This window comes from Dendropsophus ebraccatus, chromosome 2 (genome assembly GCF_027789765.1).
Source record: "Dendropsophus ebraccatus isolate aDenEbr1 chromosome 2, aDenEbr1.pat, whole genome shotgun sequence".
Taxonomy (NCBI): Eukaryota; Metazoa; Chordata; class Amphibia; order Anura; family Hylidae; genus Dendropsophus; species Dendropsophus ebraccatus.
Genome location: NC_091455.1, coordinates 210,989,601 through 211,006,860, shown reverse-complemented (window position 1 = coordinate 211,006,860; position 17,260 = coordinate 210,989,601). Strand labels below are relative to the sequence as shown.

Genomic DNA, 17,260 nt, shown 5'->3' with positions numbered 1-17,260 from the left:
ACACTGTAAGTGATACATCATTCTGTTCAGCTCCTCTGTCACTAGTTTATACTACCCTGAAATAGGACACCATAGACCTGCTGACAGAGTCTCTTTAGAGTCCACCATAATAGTGAATGCATTGATAAAAGTGGGAAAGTATGCAATTACTGCAATAAAAAGACATTAGATATAAATTCATTAAAAATGTGTTGCTTGCAGACACCTGTAGGGGGAGCTCACTGCAATTTAGGAGTCAAAATTAAAATGGCTAAAGGTTACAGACACCAGAATCGGACCCCCTGCACAATACAGACCTCAGAATCAGACCACCTACGCAATACAGACATCAGAGGGGGTGCCGGCACTTACACACTGTGACAGCCCTTCTCCTCTCTGCATTTGAAGATTTTCCTGTGCTGACCAATGCAGCCAGGTGTGTGATGACACAATCCAGCAGCGAGCGACAAAAAATGTCAGGTGTTTGTGAACATCGGGAAACGTATCAAAGGACACAACAAGATACGTGGCCAAAAACACTAAGAGAAGGAATGATGGTGAATATAATGGTCTAATAATAGAGTATAACAATCAGGGGGGCATATCCAGCAGTAGAGATGGGAGACCACCGGCTTGAAGCTGAGGGTAAGATCAGTATATAGTGGGCGCTGGCGTTCTTCTCCATTCTTCTCTATCGTCCTCCGATAACTTTCTGCCAATAGGATAAATTCTCCCGGTCTCTCCGGGTCATGACAATATTACGGGCTGGATAACTGTACAGGACACAATAGCTGCTGGTGAGCACGGATATTCTATCCCGTGTTATTACATAATCCATGGCAGCTGAGGAGAAGGAGGTCATGCAAAGAAGTAAGCGGAAAATACACATCAGAATGACATGACATGTGAAGTCCTGCAGGGGACAAGGGGACGTCCAGCTTCAAGCATCGTATAGTAGTAATAAAAAATATTAGAGATCACCAACATGACTGACAGGTTTGAGTCTTTCATTCTTAATCATCGTCTGCCAACCGTGCTCTATGTGTAATAGTGATGCGTGTCTGACGGCTGATGACCCTGTAAGGAAGATAATAAACTTTATACTTACCTGTCCAGGCTTCCCCGGGGGCCCTCCAGCCATAACCTTGTGTTTCCTGCTCTGCAGCCACCTCTGACACTTCTGGCCCCGTATGTGTAATGACAAGCCTGCCATTGAAGAGACGGGGCCAGAAGTGTTAGCGGTGGCTGCGGAGAGCAGGAAACGAGGGGAAAAAGCACCAGGACACTGGGGAAGCATGGGTAAGTATTACTATATATATATTTATATATTATACTGCTTTGTGGATCCATGTGCCGGATGGTAGTGCGCTACTCACCAAAAAGTAAAGGTGCAGTTTGGAAAATTGTAGGGTCACATTGGTTCCGGGACACTACAGAAACATCGCTGCTGGTATTCAGGTATAAGTAGCTGTAAGATTGCTGCTTCTGGTTTCCATGTAAGAGTAGTTATATGGTGGAAGCCTATACTTTGTAATTCTTATTACATTACATACTTACTCGTAATTTATTATTACATTACTGTTAAAGTAGTTGTGGGGTGCATGGTCCTTATTGTCAGTATGGGGTACAAATATAGATGCTTCTCTTTGATTTACTCTTAATTTTTTTAAATTGTCCATGTAAAAGTAGCTGTGGGGTGGAAATAATGATATTTATGCTTGATTGTTGAGTTTTTACAACATTCGTGTAAAAGTAGTTGGAGGGTGGAGGGATTTCTGCTGGCATTCATGTAAAAGTAGTTGAAGGGTGGAGAGATTTCTGCTGGGATTCATGTAAAAGTAGTTGGAGGGTGGAGTGATTTCTGCTGGCATTCATGTAAAAGTAGTTGGAGGGTGGAGTGATTTCTGCTGGCATTCTGTAAAAGTAGTTGGAGGGTGGAGAGATTTCTGCTGGGATTCATGTAAAAGTAGTTGGAGGGTGGAGGGATTTCTGCTGGCATTCTGTAAAAGTAGTTGGAGGGTGGAGAGATTTCTGCTGGGATTCATGTAAAAGTAGTTGGAGGGTGGAGGGATTTCTGCTGGCATTCATGTAAAAGTAGTTGAAGGGTGGAGAGATTTCTGCTGGGATTCATGTAAAAGTAGTTGGAGGGTGGAGTGATTTCTGCTGGCATTCTGTAAAAGTAGTTGGAGGGTGGAGAGATTTCTGCTGGGATTCATGTAAAAGTAGTTGGAGGGTGGAGTGATTTCTGCTGGCATTCATGTAAAAGTAGTTGGATAGTTGGAGGGTGGATTGATTTTTGCTGGCATTCATGTAAAAGTAGTTGGAGGGTGGAGGGATTTCTGCTGGCATTCATGTAAAAGTAGTTGGAGGGATTTCTGCTGGCATTCATGTAAAAGTATTCATGTTTATTAGAGACAAGCGCAACTCAACCATGCCTTGATTGTTTGGTATTTGATTACCGGTGGCTAAAGAAGTTGGATGCAGCCCTAGGCAGTCCTGGAAAACATGGATACAGCCTATGGCTTATGGCTGCATCCAACTTCTTCAGCCACCGATATTAAAATTCTGAACGATCGGACTTAAGCAAGCTCATCTCTACTAACAATCTATAAATATGTAGTCACAGGATGGAAACATTGCTGTTGGCGTTCATGTATGAGTAGTTGTAGGGTGGAATCATCTGTGCTGGTTTTCATGTAAAAGTAGTTGTAGGGTAGAAATTTTGATGCTTATACTTTAATTTTTTTTGTCAAGTCATTATTATATGGCAATTACATTAACAGAACGATCATAAAGACAGAGCATGTGACTGCTATGGGGTCAATAAGTCATAAATGGTATACTAAGCAGGTCTGGGTGTTGGGAGCGTATAGATAACAGAAGATACAGACTCCTCTTACAGGTATATAGGAACAGGTCAGAAGGACACAGCCGCTTACACAACCCTCAGTGCTGGGAGCCTGTGCTGCTGTGATCACAGACCTCACGCTCATCATCAGGACAGCAGGGACATCACCGCAGACATGGGGGCTCTGGGCAGGGTGACCCTCCTGGTGGTTTTCCTGGCCGTCCTGGGGGAAAGGCTCATGAGTTTCTGGTAAGGGTCTTGTTCTCGCTCTTCTGCACTAACCTTGATTTGTAGGTTCCTGGGATTCTATAGTAGTGACCTTTCTCCTGGATTCCAGCACAGAGAAGCGCCGGTCGCTGTAATCTGAGCTCCTCTTATATACATAACAGGACAGTATATGGGGTTCTGGATATCCCCCATGTGTCCTCCCTACTTTTAGGGTAATAATAATTCTTACATCATGATGAGAAGCTGATATATGTTCCTCCTTGTGAAGCCATCACTTCTTTAATACAAGATAACACAGTGAGCTTTAGCGGCAGCAGACTGGCATTGAGTACTATTACATTATATATCATCAGTGATTCCCCCCATAGTGATCCATCGAGGGTATAAATACCGGGTAAAGACTGTAACTCTACAAATAACTACAGCATGAGATAAAGGGGTCACCAGTCACCCCTCCATTCCTGCACTGTCGGTATAGTGGGGGGCATTATGCATCTCCAGCAGGGGCACCTATGGACCTTTCAGAATTCCTGCATTTGCCCCTGTTGAGGGCTCTGTGGGGGGCACTGGGATTACTGTATATTACAGTCTGGATACCCTCAGTGATAGACGCATCAGTGGTCTTGGCCTTTAGATCTGTCAAGTAGAAACAATAAATCTTTCCTTGCACCAACTAGGCTAGCCGCCTCATCAAACCTTAAGGGAACCTAGCACTTGCAGTAGAGTTTTCGGCAATCAGCTCTTTCCTAGCTACTGACTTTGTCCTAGGGTGATCATCCGAGAGAATGTCACCCAGTATGGATAGGGATTGTCCCAAGCCAGCTGTACATGGCTAGGAAATCAGGTGTGTTAAGGAAACTTTTAAATAAAGTTCTGCATACACACTCTGATTCAGCGTAGTAGCCCAGGAATGGGTCCTGGCCTCCAGGCCAGGCCCGGGAAGAGTCTACTTAGAAAACTCTGGGATCAGGGATCTGGAATCACTGGAATGTGAAAATCTGCCTAAACTAGTCCCAACCCCACTATATATACACCTACAGGGGGGGTTTAATTAGAACTAAAGAACCCATAGGATAGGGCTGGAGACCCTCTGAGGTAGCTAACTCAGGGATTGGTGGAACTTAGAGTCATCAGACAGTGGCATAAACACCTACAGTAAACATAGGACAGTTAACCCTTAGAATAGTTTCTACTTCAGCTCTGCAATATAAGGTACAAGTTACAGTGACATCAAGTGGTGGGAGCAGCATACTACAACCTTCAGTCTCAGAGCATATAATACATACAGTACCGACCTATACATGTATAGATAAAGCAGTGGACACCCGCTATGGGACACTGCAGCCATACAGTATATTATCCTGTACACATCATGAGGCTTCATACAATATTAGAACGTTATGTAATATGTACAAATCCCACACAGGCCGCTCAAGCCCGGTGTAAAGGTTTCTCTAACATAGTGTAACATATACAGAGGATCCGTGTTACAATATTAACCTTTATAGTACAGGTGACTATTGCATTGGCTTTTGATGCAGCAGACTGGCATTGAGTGCTAGAAGTTATTAGTTTACTATCGGTAATTTTCCATTGTACATTCACCCAACATAATTTTTTTTGGCAGCAATAGAGCCTTGATTTTCAATGAGGTGGAGCCTGTCGACCTCCCGGGCTGTCAGCTCCTGAAGGGGATAGGTACGTTGTTATATGGGAATACTATCTATGTATTTATTATGTGTGTTATATATGAGCTCCTATAATGCAGGTAGTTTTTCCTACATGAGATCCCACTGCAGCGTCCGATACAAAGACTACAGGCCCCAACCTACAAACCACCAGCTCAGGCTTTATACAAGGAATGCTGGGAGATTCCAGCCGTCAGAATTGTGATTGCAGCTCTGGAGTATAAAAGCTCCTTAATCCTCATGTTTTATTCTGCTCCATCACAGAGGCCGGTTCTGAGGATATCGATGTTCTTCCTAATGGTTTGGCCTTTATAAGTACAGTGAGTATTTGCGGTTTCTGGAGTCATAGACTCCCCCACTATGACTTAGTTACCTGTACGGTGTATGGACTTTTTTTAGAACCTGTTTTTTTTTTGTTTTTTTTTACATTAAAGCAAATGTACCTTTCCTCCTGCCGAATTTTTTTAATATCACCTGGTCAGCGGTCACGCGGTCCATTTTACAAACCGACGCCCGATCCACGCCATCTGTGCCGATTTCTCCATCTGCAATTAGGCCCACTCGATGCACTGGAGGTGGGCCCAGTGTACCCATATAGGTGAACTGGGGGTGCTGGGCCCATCTCCAGTGCACCGAGCGGGCCTAATTGCAGAGCACACATAGCACAGGAACTGGGCGGCAGTTTTGTAAATGGACTGCGCCGCCGGGTTCTACGTGCCGATGCTGACCAGGTGATAGAAAACATACCTTAGGAGAAATTATACATTCCCTTTAACCCTTCAGAGTGGTGACAGGTGATGTTAGGGCTGTCACTGCTGTTATTGAGCCCCTGAGAGCCCCATCCATGGTGCACAGCTATTGCTTGTTCAGGTGCCAGGACCAGGGCTGGGTTGGTTGCTGGCAGTACTTACATCTGGCCATCCTTTCTTTTTCTTCTCTGGCCAATTACAACACAAAAACTGAACTCAACAGACTGGCAATGTAATGGGGATGAATAGCCCTAGCCTAAGTCTTACACTGCTGCTGATAATGAGCAACACAAGGGACAGCTCCCCAGATGGGTGGTCTGAGAAAAGAGGGAAGCCTTGATTTACCTATGCAAATGACATCTGTGGCATATCCATAACTCACCAACTATCAGATCTCATGGTGGGAAACAAAATCACCCAAATATGCCTCAAAATTACTGGAAGGATCAGGGGTGGAGTCTAAAAGGTTTTCCCAAATGAATATACACACAATGGTGGATGTATATATAATCTAATGTAACCCTGCTGATGGGTTAAGAAACTGCAGAATAAGTTTTATATCTTCCTTGCTCTTATTACATGTTCCCCTAGCAGTGACGCCCTTCCCCGGGATTTTACTGGAGTTTTTAGGGTTTTGTGGACTAGTGTATATTCCAGAGACTTATAAGAGCTCATTTTACAGAATATATATATATATATCTTAGCTATTTATAATGTATCAGTCTGGAGTCCAGGCTGTAGAGCTCACAGAGCGTTGTCTACACTGGATACAACTGTATAACTTCTCAGCTGATGCCAGAAATACACAACCTGTCTGTATACATCTCTATGTATTTATACTTATTTCTTCCATATTTAAGGGTTTGAAGTATCCCGGAATGAAGAGCTTTGCACCTGATGAACCTGGAAAAATCCTCCTGTTAGACCTGGAAGATGGCGGCCTCATTCCCTCCCCTCTGAGCATCAGTGAAGGATTTGATGCGTCTTCCTTTAACCCCCATGGGCTGAGCACGTACATCGATGAGAAGGGTGAGACGTTCATTATCGGTTCCTTCCTAATAGAAACAACATGGGGGATCAGAACTGGGGCAAATGGGAAGAGAATAGGGGCCAGTCTGGTTGTAGCTCCTGAGATATGAGAGTTACAGGATCCACCAACACTCTCATGTCTATAGGGACGGTCACTCACTTCCATGGCCGCCACCTTACAAGGTCCTCAGTGTGAAACCAATCAATGGAACAAATTCCCATCCTGGATTTACAGTGTTTCCTGCAGGTACATGACACGTCCCCTATTCCAGCATATGTGATATATCTGCCCCGTATACCAGGTGCCCCAGTGTGCTCTGTCATCTACACTACATGTTCCCATTGATAATAATAGGACATACATTACATGTGTTATATTTGCACTTATTGTGGCTAAAATGCATTCAAAGAGACATTATAGGACGAGGCCTGATATATCCGACATTACACATAGTATCACATATATACCTGGGGATAGGAGGAGAAGAGGAGACGCATCCTGAAGCTCCTGTAGAAAGGTATTGCACCAGGTTCTCCAGCACAGCACATGGTAAAGGTCACTCATAATAAACGTTGATGTCCCAAGCACAAGGCCGAGATCATTATACCACAGGACACAGATCAATGTCACCGAAAACGGCCAATCAAATACTGGACACCAGCCATGGTAAAGTTCAGCTGAGGGGAAAAACTAAGGACCGCATGAGGACAAACAAGTTTTCAACATTCTAATTAGTGCCGAAAAGTGAAGCTTAAAGAGTACATAAACTTTTACAACTACTTGTCAATTGCTAAAACAGATATTCTACAGTTTTGTGTATACAGTTACGATGTAGAAGTATGTGTTTCCGTGGTTACAGACTACAGACAAACCCTGTGTAGTCTGATCCGACAGTCGTGTTACTCTGCTTCTACTTCCTTCTTATGGGCATCAGAAAATGATAGGAGAGATGACAGATGGAAGGGAAAGATACGTGACTGCAGGGTCAGACTACACAGGGTTTGTTTGTAGTCTGTAACCGTAGAGACACACAGGTCTGCATAAGAATTTAATTTTTTATCAAATGAAGCAGATATCATTGGTCGCACATCTCCTACTGTATGATGTCCCCTTCCAGTATCTCTCAGGTTTTATCATGGAGGTCCAGTTTGGACTCAAACCTAAATGTCCTGAACACCCCCCCCCCCCATTCCTCCTCACTAATAGATGAATGGAGCAGTGCCAGATCCAAAACATGACAAGCACCAGCAGTCCCCAATAGCTCCCGTTGACTATAATGGTATCCATTGGGTTTCCGTCATGGTGTCCATTTATGTAGATGTGCACTTATGCTGTGTCTGTTAGTTCTCTTTGTCCCCCTCTGTTTGCAGATGGTACGGTCTATCTCTTTGTGGTGAATCATCCACAGTTACAATCAATTATTGAGATATTCAGATTTGTAAAGGAAGAAAAGTTACTTGTCCATCTGAAGTCGGTCACACACAAACTTTTCACCAGGTACAGAAAATCTTCCCTCCTCGTAGACTTATATAATTTTCTTAAAGGGGTTATCCAGTCTTAGAAAAACATGGCCACTTTCTTCCAGAGACAGCACCACTTTTGTCGTCTCCAGTTCGGGTGGGGTTTGCAATTAATCTTCATGCACTTCAAAGGTTTCAAGTTTATTCCAGGCAGAAATCTTGTACAAAATGCTGGTTACAACGGTGTGAAAAGAATATATAATGACCAAGGTCTACAGCAGGATACAGAAAACTTGTACTGAACTGTAGAAGGAAATGGCTGCAACATGAGGGAGAGGGGAGGAGCTATAACATCACAGCTAGGGTACAGGAGGGAGAGGGGAGGAGCTATAACATCACAGCTAGGGTACAGGAGGGAGAGGGGAGGAGCTATAACATCACAGCTAGGGTACAGGAGGGAGAGGGGAGGAGCTATAACATCACAGCTAGGGTACAGGAAGACAGGAGGGAGAGGGGAGGAGCTATAACATCACAGCTAGGGTACAGGAGGGAGAGGGGAGGAGCTATAACATCACAGCTAGGGTACAGGAAGGAGAGGGGAGGAGCTATAACATCACAGCTAGGGTACAGGAGGGAGAGGGGAGGAGCTATAACATCACAGCTAGGGTACAGGAGGGAGAGGGGAGGAGCTATAACATCACAGCTAGGGTACAGGAAGACAGGAGGAAGAGGGGAGAAGCTATAACATCACAGCTAAGGTACAAGAGGGAGAGGGGAGGAGCTATAACATCACAGCTAGGGTACAGGAGGGAGAGGGGAGGAGCTATAACATCACAGCTAGGGTACAGGAAGGAGAGGGGAGGAGCTATAACATCACAGCTAGGGTACAAGAAGACAGGTGGGAGAGGGGAGGAGCTATTACATCACAGCTAAGGTACAGGAGGGAGAGGGGAGGAGCTATAACATCACAGCTAGGGTACAGGAAGGAGAGGGGAGGAGCTATAACATCACAGCTAGGGTACAGGAAGACAGGTGGGAGAGGGGAGGAGCTATAACATCACAGCTAGGGTACAGGAAGGAGAGGGGAGGAGCTATAACATCACAGCTAGGGTACAGGAAGACAGGTGGGAGAGGGGAGGAGCTATAACATAACAGCTAGGGTACAGGAGGGAGAGGGGAGGAGCTATAACATCACAGCTAGGGTACAGGAGGGAGAGGGGAGGAGCTATAACATCACAGCTAGGATACAGGAGGGAGAGGGGAGGAGCTATAACATCACAGATAGGGTACAGGAAGACAGGAGGGAGAGGGAAGGAGCTATAACATCACAGCTAGGGTACAGGAGGGAGAGGGGAGGAGCTATAACATCACAGCTAGGGTACAGGAAGACAGGAGGGAGAGGGGAGGAGCTATAACATCACAGCTAGGGTACAGGAAGGAGAGGGGAGGAGCTATAACATCACAGCTAGGGTACAGGAAGACAGGTGGGAGAGGGGAGGAGCTATAACATCACAGCTAGGGTACAGGAAGGAGATGGGAGGAGCTATAACATCACAGCTAGGGTACAGGAGGGAGAGGGGAGGAGCTATAACATCACAGCTAAGGTACAGGAGGGAGAGGGGAGGAGCTATAACATCACAGCTAGAGTACAGGAGGGAGAGGGGAGGAGCTATAACATCACAGCTAGGGTACAGGAGGGAGAGGGGAGGAGCTATAACATCACAGCTAGGGTACAGGAGGGAGAGGGGAGGAGCTATAACATTATAGATAGGGTACAGGAAGACAGAAGGGACAAACTAATAACAGGCAATGTAAAATAACACAGACACATGTCAGTGAATGAAACCTAGTCCTGGGACATGACAAAAGAATCAATTTGATTTGTTTCTATGGGCAACTGCTACATTGCTCCTTTGAACACAATTTCACAAATCTCCCCTATTGCCTACAATGGTGCAGGGGGTGAAGAGGTATTTAGGGATGGCCAACAGCTCTTCTGGGGGTCTCCTCTTTTTCCTGAAGACTCTTGAGAGAACTGAAATACTGAGATACGATCCAAGGTGGAGGCTGCTCTGCGATTCTGATGACATCATGTCTCCTTGTTTCTGTTAGGTTCCGTGATGTCATGCGAATCTTGTTTGTTTCAAAATTACTTATATTGTTTTTTGCTTTTGTCTTTCTTTAGTGTTAATGATATAGTTGCCGTTGGGCCTGACAGCTTCTACGCCACCATCGATTCTTACTTTTCCAGTGTGTTCATGAGCTTTATGGAATTATTTCTTGGACTCGGGTGGACGGGCGTCGTGTATTACAGCCCTGGTGATGTGAGGGAAGTGGCCAAAGGATTTGACGGTGCCAATGGAATTACCATTTCTAATGACAAACAGTAAGTGGTCTGCTGCTACGTCTCTTTGTCACTGACTAGTTGTACCTGGGGTAACCCAGGGGAGCCAGGTGGTGTTTAGCTGGGGGCAAGATGGTAAGGCTTAGGCACTTGTCATGGTGGCCAGGAATGGTGTGTGCCCACCCCTGGATGTACCAACACACACTTTTTAGGTGGAACATTTTCCGTGGTGCAGGTGTAGGTGTGAGCAATCATAGAGTCTCAGGTGAACGTAAACAGTTGCACTTTACTGTAGGACATCTTAAAGGCACAGTACACACTATAACAGTCCCTCTCTTTTACAAAAGTGCAGGGTATACAAGAAATAGGTTTTTTACTGTTGCTATATAATACTCTGACAATTCACAGCATATATAGAAATACTTTGAAAGTTGGAAATATAGACAATATCTCAACCTCTCACTGGTGGTATAGAAATAGTCTCTAAATCTTTGTAATAGTCTCTAAATCTTTGTAACACTTTAGACTTTACTTTGTTTATTACTCTGCAGTGGTGATGATGGACTGCCAGTAGGATGAGGAGAGTTGGGGCTCTATTCAGCTGTTAGGCTTTAGAAGAGAGAACCTACGCCCACAGGTATGACCTTCAGCCTATTGCTGTCTGTGGCCACCGAGTGACACTACATTAGGAACATAGGCCCCACCTCTTATGTACAGCTAGCTATCAGGGCGACCCTTAGGGAGACCTCACACTTGTGTTTTTTTTTACTTCAACTGAGCTTACCTAGCCACTGTCTGTTTCTTCCTGGCAAGTTATTGAGAGAAGATAGGTGCCCAGCATGGATAGGGTTGACCCGTGTCCTTTTACAGCGCTAGCTCGACATGGCTAGGGAATAAGTGTGCTGAAGAAGGGGATCTCAATACACACCCTGACTCAGGGTATTGTCTTATAAATGGGTCCTGGGAAAAATTTTAGTAGGTATACTCAGTTAGATGCAGACTGGAATACTCTGACTGGCTCCCCCCCCCCCCCAACTAAACTTTACTGCCATATACAGTGCTAACCATTGAGCCACCATGCTGTCATATACAGTGCTAACCATTGAGCCACCATGCTGTCATATAAAGTGCTAACCATTGAGCCACCATGCTGTCATATACAGTGCTAAACACTGAGCCACCATGCTGCCATGTACAGTGCTAACCACTGAGCCACCATGCTGCCATATACAGTGCTAACTACTGAGCCACCATGCTACCATGTACAGTGCTAACCACTGAGCCACCATGCTGCCATATACAATGCTAACCACTGAGCCACCATGCTGCCATATACAATGCTAACCACTGAGCCACCATGCTGTCATATACGGTGCTAACCATTGAGCCACCATGCTGCCATATACAGTGCTAACCACTGAGCCACCATGCTGCCATATACGGTGCTAACCCCTGAGCCACCATGCTGCCATATACAGTGCTAACCACTGAGCCACCATGCTGCCATATACAGTGGTATCCACTGAGTCACCATGCTGCCATATACAATGCTAACCACTGAGCCACCATGCTGCCATATACAGTGCTAACCACTAAACCACCATGCTGCCATATACAGTGCTAACCACTGAGCCACCATGCTGCCACATATAGTGCTAACCACTAAACCACCATGCTGCCATATACAGTGCTAACCACTGAGACTCCATGCTGCCATATACAGTGCTAACCACTGAGCCACCATGCTGCCACATACGGTGCTAACCACTGAGCCAGAATGCTGCCATATACAGTGCTAACAACTAAACCACCATGCTGCCATATACAGTGCTAACCACTGAGCCACCATGCTGCCATATACAGTGCTAATGACTGAGCCACCATGCTGCCATATACAGTGCTAATGACTGAGCCACCATGCTGCCATATACAGTGCTAACCACTGAGCCACCATGCTGCCATATACAGTGCTAACCACTGAGCCACCATGCTGTCATAAACAGTGCAAACTACTGACCAACAATGCTGCCATATACAGTGGTATCCACTGAGCCACCATGCCGCCATATACAGTGCTAACCATTGAGCCACCATGCTGCCATATACAGTGCTAACCACTGAGTCACCATGCTGCCATATACAGTGCTAACCACTGAGTCACCATGCTGCCATATACAGTGCTAACCACTAAACCATCATGTTGCCATATACAGTGCTAACCACTGAGCCACCATGCTGCCATATACAGTGCTAACGACTGAGCCACCATGCTGCCATATACAGTGCTAACCACTGAGCCACCATGCTGCCATATACAGTGCTAACCACTGAGCCACCATGCTGCCATATACAGTGCTAACCACTGAGCCACCATGCTGCCATATACGGTGCTGTATGCTTCCCAGTCCTGTGGCTACAGCTTCAGAGTGGCTTGTCTCAGCTGACAGCCCGCTCAGTCAATCACTGGCCGGGACCGCCGCTGCCTGTCAGCTCAGACAGGCCGCTCTATAGCTGCAGCCACAGGAACAGGAAGCAAGCAGAGAGCAGGAGACCCAGAGTGTGAAGAGGTAATGTATTAACTGTTTGTTCAGTCGTCAGCTTAGGGGGAACGGTCTATTACATGATCAGGCTGTGGGGCCCCCTGACGAAGCGGGCCCTGTAACAGACACAATGGCGGCTAAGGCAGTTGTTCTGCTCCTCGGTTTCACTGTTCTACTGTGTCTTGTAGATACATCTATGCTGCGGATATCACGGCTCATACAATAAATGTCTTTAAAAAGAATGAAGATTGGTCTCTCACCCCAATAAAGGTAAAAATGTAGTTTATAGCTCAAAACTATTATCTATCTACTCTATCTATCTAATCTATCTCCTATCTATCTATCTATCTATCTATCTATCTATCTATCTCCTATCTATCTATCTATCTCCTATCTATCTATCTCCTATCTATCTATCTATCTCCTATCTATTATCTATCTATCTATCTAATCTATCTCCTATCTATCTATCTTTCTATCTATCTCCTATCTATCATCTATCTATCTTTCTATCTATCTCCTATCTATCTATCTATCTATCTATCTAATCTATCTCCTATCTATCTATTTATCTATCTATCTATCTATCTCCTATCTATCTATCTCCTATCTATCTATCTATCTCCTATCTATCTATCTCCTATCTATCTATCTCCTATCTATCTATCTCCTATCTATCTATCTCCTATCTATCTATCTATCTATCTATCTATCTATCTATCTATCTAATCTATCTATCTATCTAATCTATCTCCTATCTATCTATCTATCTATCTATCTAATCTATCTCCTATCTATCTATCTATCTATCTATCTATCTATCTATCTAATCTATCTCCTATCTATCTATCTATCTATCTATCTATCTATCTAATCTATCTCCTATCTATCTATCTATCTATCTATCTATCTATCTATCTCCTATCTATCTATCTATCTATCTCCTATCTATCTATCTATCTATCTATCTATCTCCTATCTATCTATCTATCTATCTAATCTATCTATCTATCTAATCTATCTCCTATCTATCTATCTATCTATCTATCTATCTATCTATCTATCTATCTATCTATCTATCTATCTATCTATCTAATCTATCTCCTATCTATCTATCTATCTATCTATCTATCTATCTATCTATCTATCTATCTATCTATCTATCTATCTATCTATCTAATCTATCTATCCATCTGTGGTGAGGTACCTGGTGGTGGTATTATGTTAGGTTACAGGTGTAGGTGTTGTTGTGACAGCTCAGCCAGAGAGGGCCAGTGCTAGTCCAGCACACAGGTGTGATGGTGATACCTGCTTTGTGTTGTGGCTGGCAGTGTTCCCCAAATGGTCGGTGACCTGCCGGGTTGTGATGGGTTCCTTGGGCTCTTGTCACAGTAGTCCTGAGTGGCAACTGACCCACTCGGACTATCGATATCGCCACCCACAGAAAGGGGAAAAATAACCCAAGGTGTGCGTTAGTGTGTATAGGTGCTTCAGTGCTCCAGTGATATCAAAAATAGAACAGCTTTACTACAAAGTCTCTCAGCAATACAATACACTTTAGTAAAATAGATAAATCTTCACACAGACTTTAGTGCTGAAACTTGCTTATGCTTGAGGAGGTGCCTTAAGAAGTAGAGTAGAAGAGAAGTAGTTGTAGCAGTGCTTGGAGAGTTGAGCAGAAGAGAGGAGAAGAGTTTGTTGAGGGAGCCCTGACCCAATGTAGCAACTGTTGAGAATACTTGTAGAGTGAGACGTTTACTTGTTCTTGTGTTTAGACTGTGTCTGACCACCTTGTGCCCTACAGTGTCAAGTAACCCGTCCTAATAGGGTGATACAAGCCCCAGTCGTGGTTATCTGGGCGAAGCTAAGTTTCCGGGGGTGTCCCAGTTACCTGCACTGCGAGATAGGATACGTAGATCTTCCTGTGTCTCCTTCCTGTGTCTCCTTCCTGTGTCTCAGGATACTGCCCTGCACCTGATAGACTGGTTCATGAAGTGGGTTTGGGTGTCCCTGGACTTCTCTCCCATAAAGTGCTTAGCACAGTATAGTAGATATAGTATAAGGACTGAAAGAACTGGTTATCTCTAACCACATCTGTACACACTCGCATCTTAGACCACACTGAACTGACTTCCTCCCACACGGAGCTTACTAACTCCTCCTACAGTTCTAGTGTGTGTGGAGAGCAGGGATATGTAGAAGAAGAGAGAGCATCTCCTATTGGCTATCACAGAACACATTGGAACACAGTAACATTAACCCATTGCTAACTTCAGCTGTGCATGGAACAACAAGACTTATAAATAACACTGACACCTAGTGGTGAAACTATAGAATACTACCTTATTCACCACTTAACCTGGAGTGAGAACTTTGTAACAGGTGCCCAAGGCACTTAACAGTGGGACACCACCTACCTATCTATCTATCTATCTATCTATCTATCTAGTTAGTTCTTGGAAAGTGAGCAGCACTCCCGTAATGTGAATGGGTCCCAGCGGGTCAGTCCCGACCACGGACTCTTGTTTAGCCACTCCACAGATTATCCACAGCACTCCAAGGTTAGTGAAAAAACCAAGTAGAAAATTTATTACATTAAAAGTGCAGGGTCGTTAACAAAATACAGACAGTGCAGCACAGCAAAACGCAATGTTTCAGCGGCAATGTGCCATTTTCAAGTGAGAAAATGTTGGTGCAATGCCGCTAAAATGTTGCGTTTTGCTGTGCTGCACTGTCTGTATTCTGTTAACGACCCTGCACTTTTAATGTAAAAATGTTTCTAGTTTTCTATCTATCTAGTTTTCTATCTATCTATCTATCTATCTATCTATCTATCTATCTTTTATTTCCTCCTTAGTCTAATAGTCAGTGCAGGTCTCTACAGTAAATGATGTTGTTTCACAGCATTAGTCTCACAATCTTTTTTTTTTATTTATTTCTAGTCAGTGGATGTAAATACCCTTGTGGATAATCTGTCTGTGGATCCAGTTACTGGGGATATCTGGACAGGCGGTCATCCAAACTTGTACAAACTCTTCATATACAATCCAGAAGACCCCCCTGGTTCAGAGGTCAGTCCATCAGCTATGATATATACTATTGTGCATGGAATCCAATGGTGGTCACCCAGACAGGAAGTCCAACAGTTACTAAGAAACCTGAGTGAAACACACAGGAGAGGGGCTACTGTGACCACTGTTGGCTGACACATCTAATGGGAGAAGGGTAGATAAGTGAGCTGGAGAGATCTGTCTGATCTATTTACCACCAATCTGTTACCTGGTGCCGGTCTGACATGTCTCATTGCTCAGAAGACCCCAAACACCACTATTGTATAGTGTACTGAGCCACCACCATAGTCTGTACCAGTACAAGGAGAGCAGCTCCGGGCAAAGTGTATTTTATTCTATTGCAGAACCAACTACAGCGCCCCCTAGGGTTAGTCACAGTACCCCCAACACAAACCTATAGGCAGAGCCCAATAACAGAGCCAGTCCCAGTGCCAGGTACAGGTGCCCCCATAACAGAGGCAGCCACTATTCCTACCTCAGCGCTCACCAGTGCCCCCTGCAGTGCTGCTCTGTGCTGCCCCCTATGTGTGGTGCAGGAGACATATGAGGTTATAGCCCATCTATACTGTATAGCCAGATGGATACAGGTATATTACCCCATCACTATGTTATTGCCCCCCATATGGGCTGTATGTGATCTTTGTGCTGCTTTTTATTCACATTTCTTCTATTATTTTCCATGTCAGGTGATCCGTGTTCAGAATATCCACTCAGATAACCCCGTCATCACCAGAGTCTATGCAAACAATCGGTCAGTGATCCAGGGGTCGTCCTGTGCATCTGTGTACAAGGGGCAGCTGCTGGTGGGCACAGTATTCCATCGAGCCCTGCACTGCCCGCTGCACTGAGACGTCTCACCTTGTGCATGATGGATACTAAGCTGTAAAAAATTTTATGAACTGTAAACCAAAATAAATTCTTCTTCCTAAAATGATTCTATGCCATCCATGCATCTCAATGGACAGAGGTGGTGCACTGCCTGAGACTCTACTGCACCGCACATTATTATCCAAACAGAAATCACAGAGCATAATGGTGAATGCAATGGAAAAGGTCGGGGAGGTTATATGCAATTACTGCAATACAAAGACAATAGATATGAATTCATTAAAAATGTGTTGCTTGTAGACACCTGTAGGGGGAGCTCACTGCAATTTAAAGGAAAAGTTCTGCCAAAAATTTTATTAAAGTATTGTATTGCCCCCAAAAGTTATACAAATCACCAATATACACTTATTACGGGAAATGCACATACTACTCCATCAAGGATTCACTTCCTAGAGAACATGGTGATGTCACTTCCTGGATAACATAGTGATGTCA

The 17,260-nt window shown here is 44.4% G+C and overlaps 1 protein-coding gene and 1 long non-coding RNA gene across 2 annotated transcripts; one reads left to right on the top strand and one right to left on the bottom strand.

Annotated features, from left to right (window-relative positions):
• Positions 1–2,936: 2,936 nt before the first annotated feature.
• LOC138783982 (serum paraoxonase/arylesterase 2-like) lies at positions 2,937–16,868 on the top strand. Its single transcript, XM_069959376.1, has 9 exons — positions 2,937–3,076; positions 4,683–4,753; positions 5,008–5,063; positions 6,353–6,521; positions 7,893–8,019; positions 10,168–10,368; positions 13,055–13,136; positions 15,809–15,937; positions 16,624–16,868. Exons 1-9 carry the CDS (start codon positions 3,003–3,005, stop codon positions 16,783–16,785), a joined length of 1,071 nt encoding a protein of 356 aa, XP_069815477.1. The 5' UTR covers positions 2,937–3,002; the 3' UTR covers positions 16,786–16,868.
• LOC138783988 (uncharacterized) lies at positions 6,306–7,078 on the bottom strand. The gene is made up of 2 exons (XR_011361781.1): positions 6,990–7,078; positions 6,306–6,547 (listed from the first exon to the last, which is right to left on the bottom strand). It is a non-coding gene; the product is annotated as an uncharacterized lncRNA (long non-coding RNA).
• Positions 16,869–17,260: the final 392 nt, after the last annotated feature.

Bases quoted from the DNA above. Each gene is read 5' to 3' on its own strand.
- LOC138783982 (XM_069959376.1), top strand. From the start codon at position 3,003: ATGGGGGCTCTGGGCAGGGTGACCCTCCTGGTGGTTTTCCTGGCCGTC. The intron at 5,064-6,352 runs GTGAGTATTTGC...TCCATATTTAAG, and splicing joins GTTTGGCCTTTATAAGTACA to GGTTTGAAGTATCCCGGAAT. The intron at 6,522-7,892 runs GTGAGACGTTCA...CTCTGTTTGCAG, and splicing joins CACGTACATCGATGAGAAGG to ATGGTACGGTCTATCTCTTT.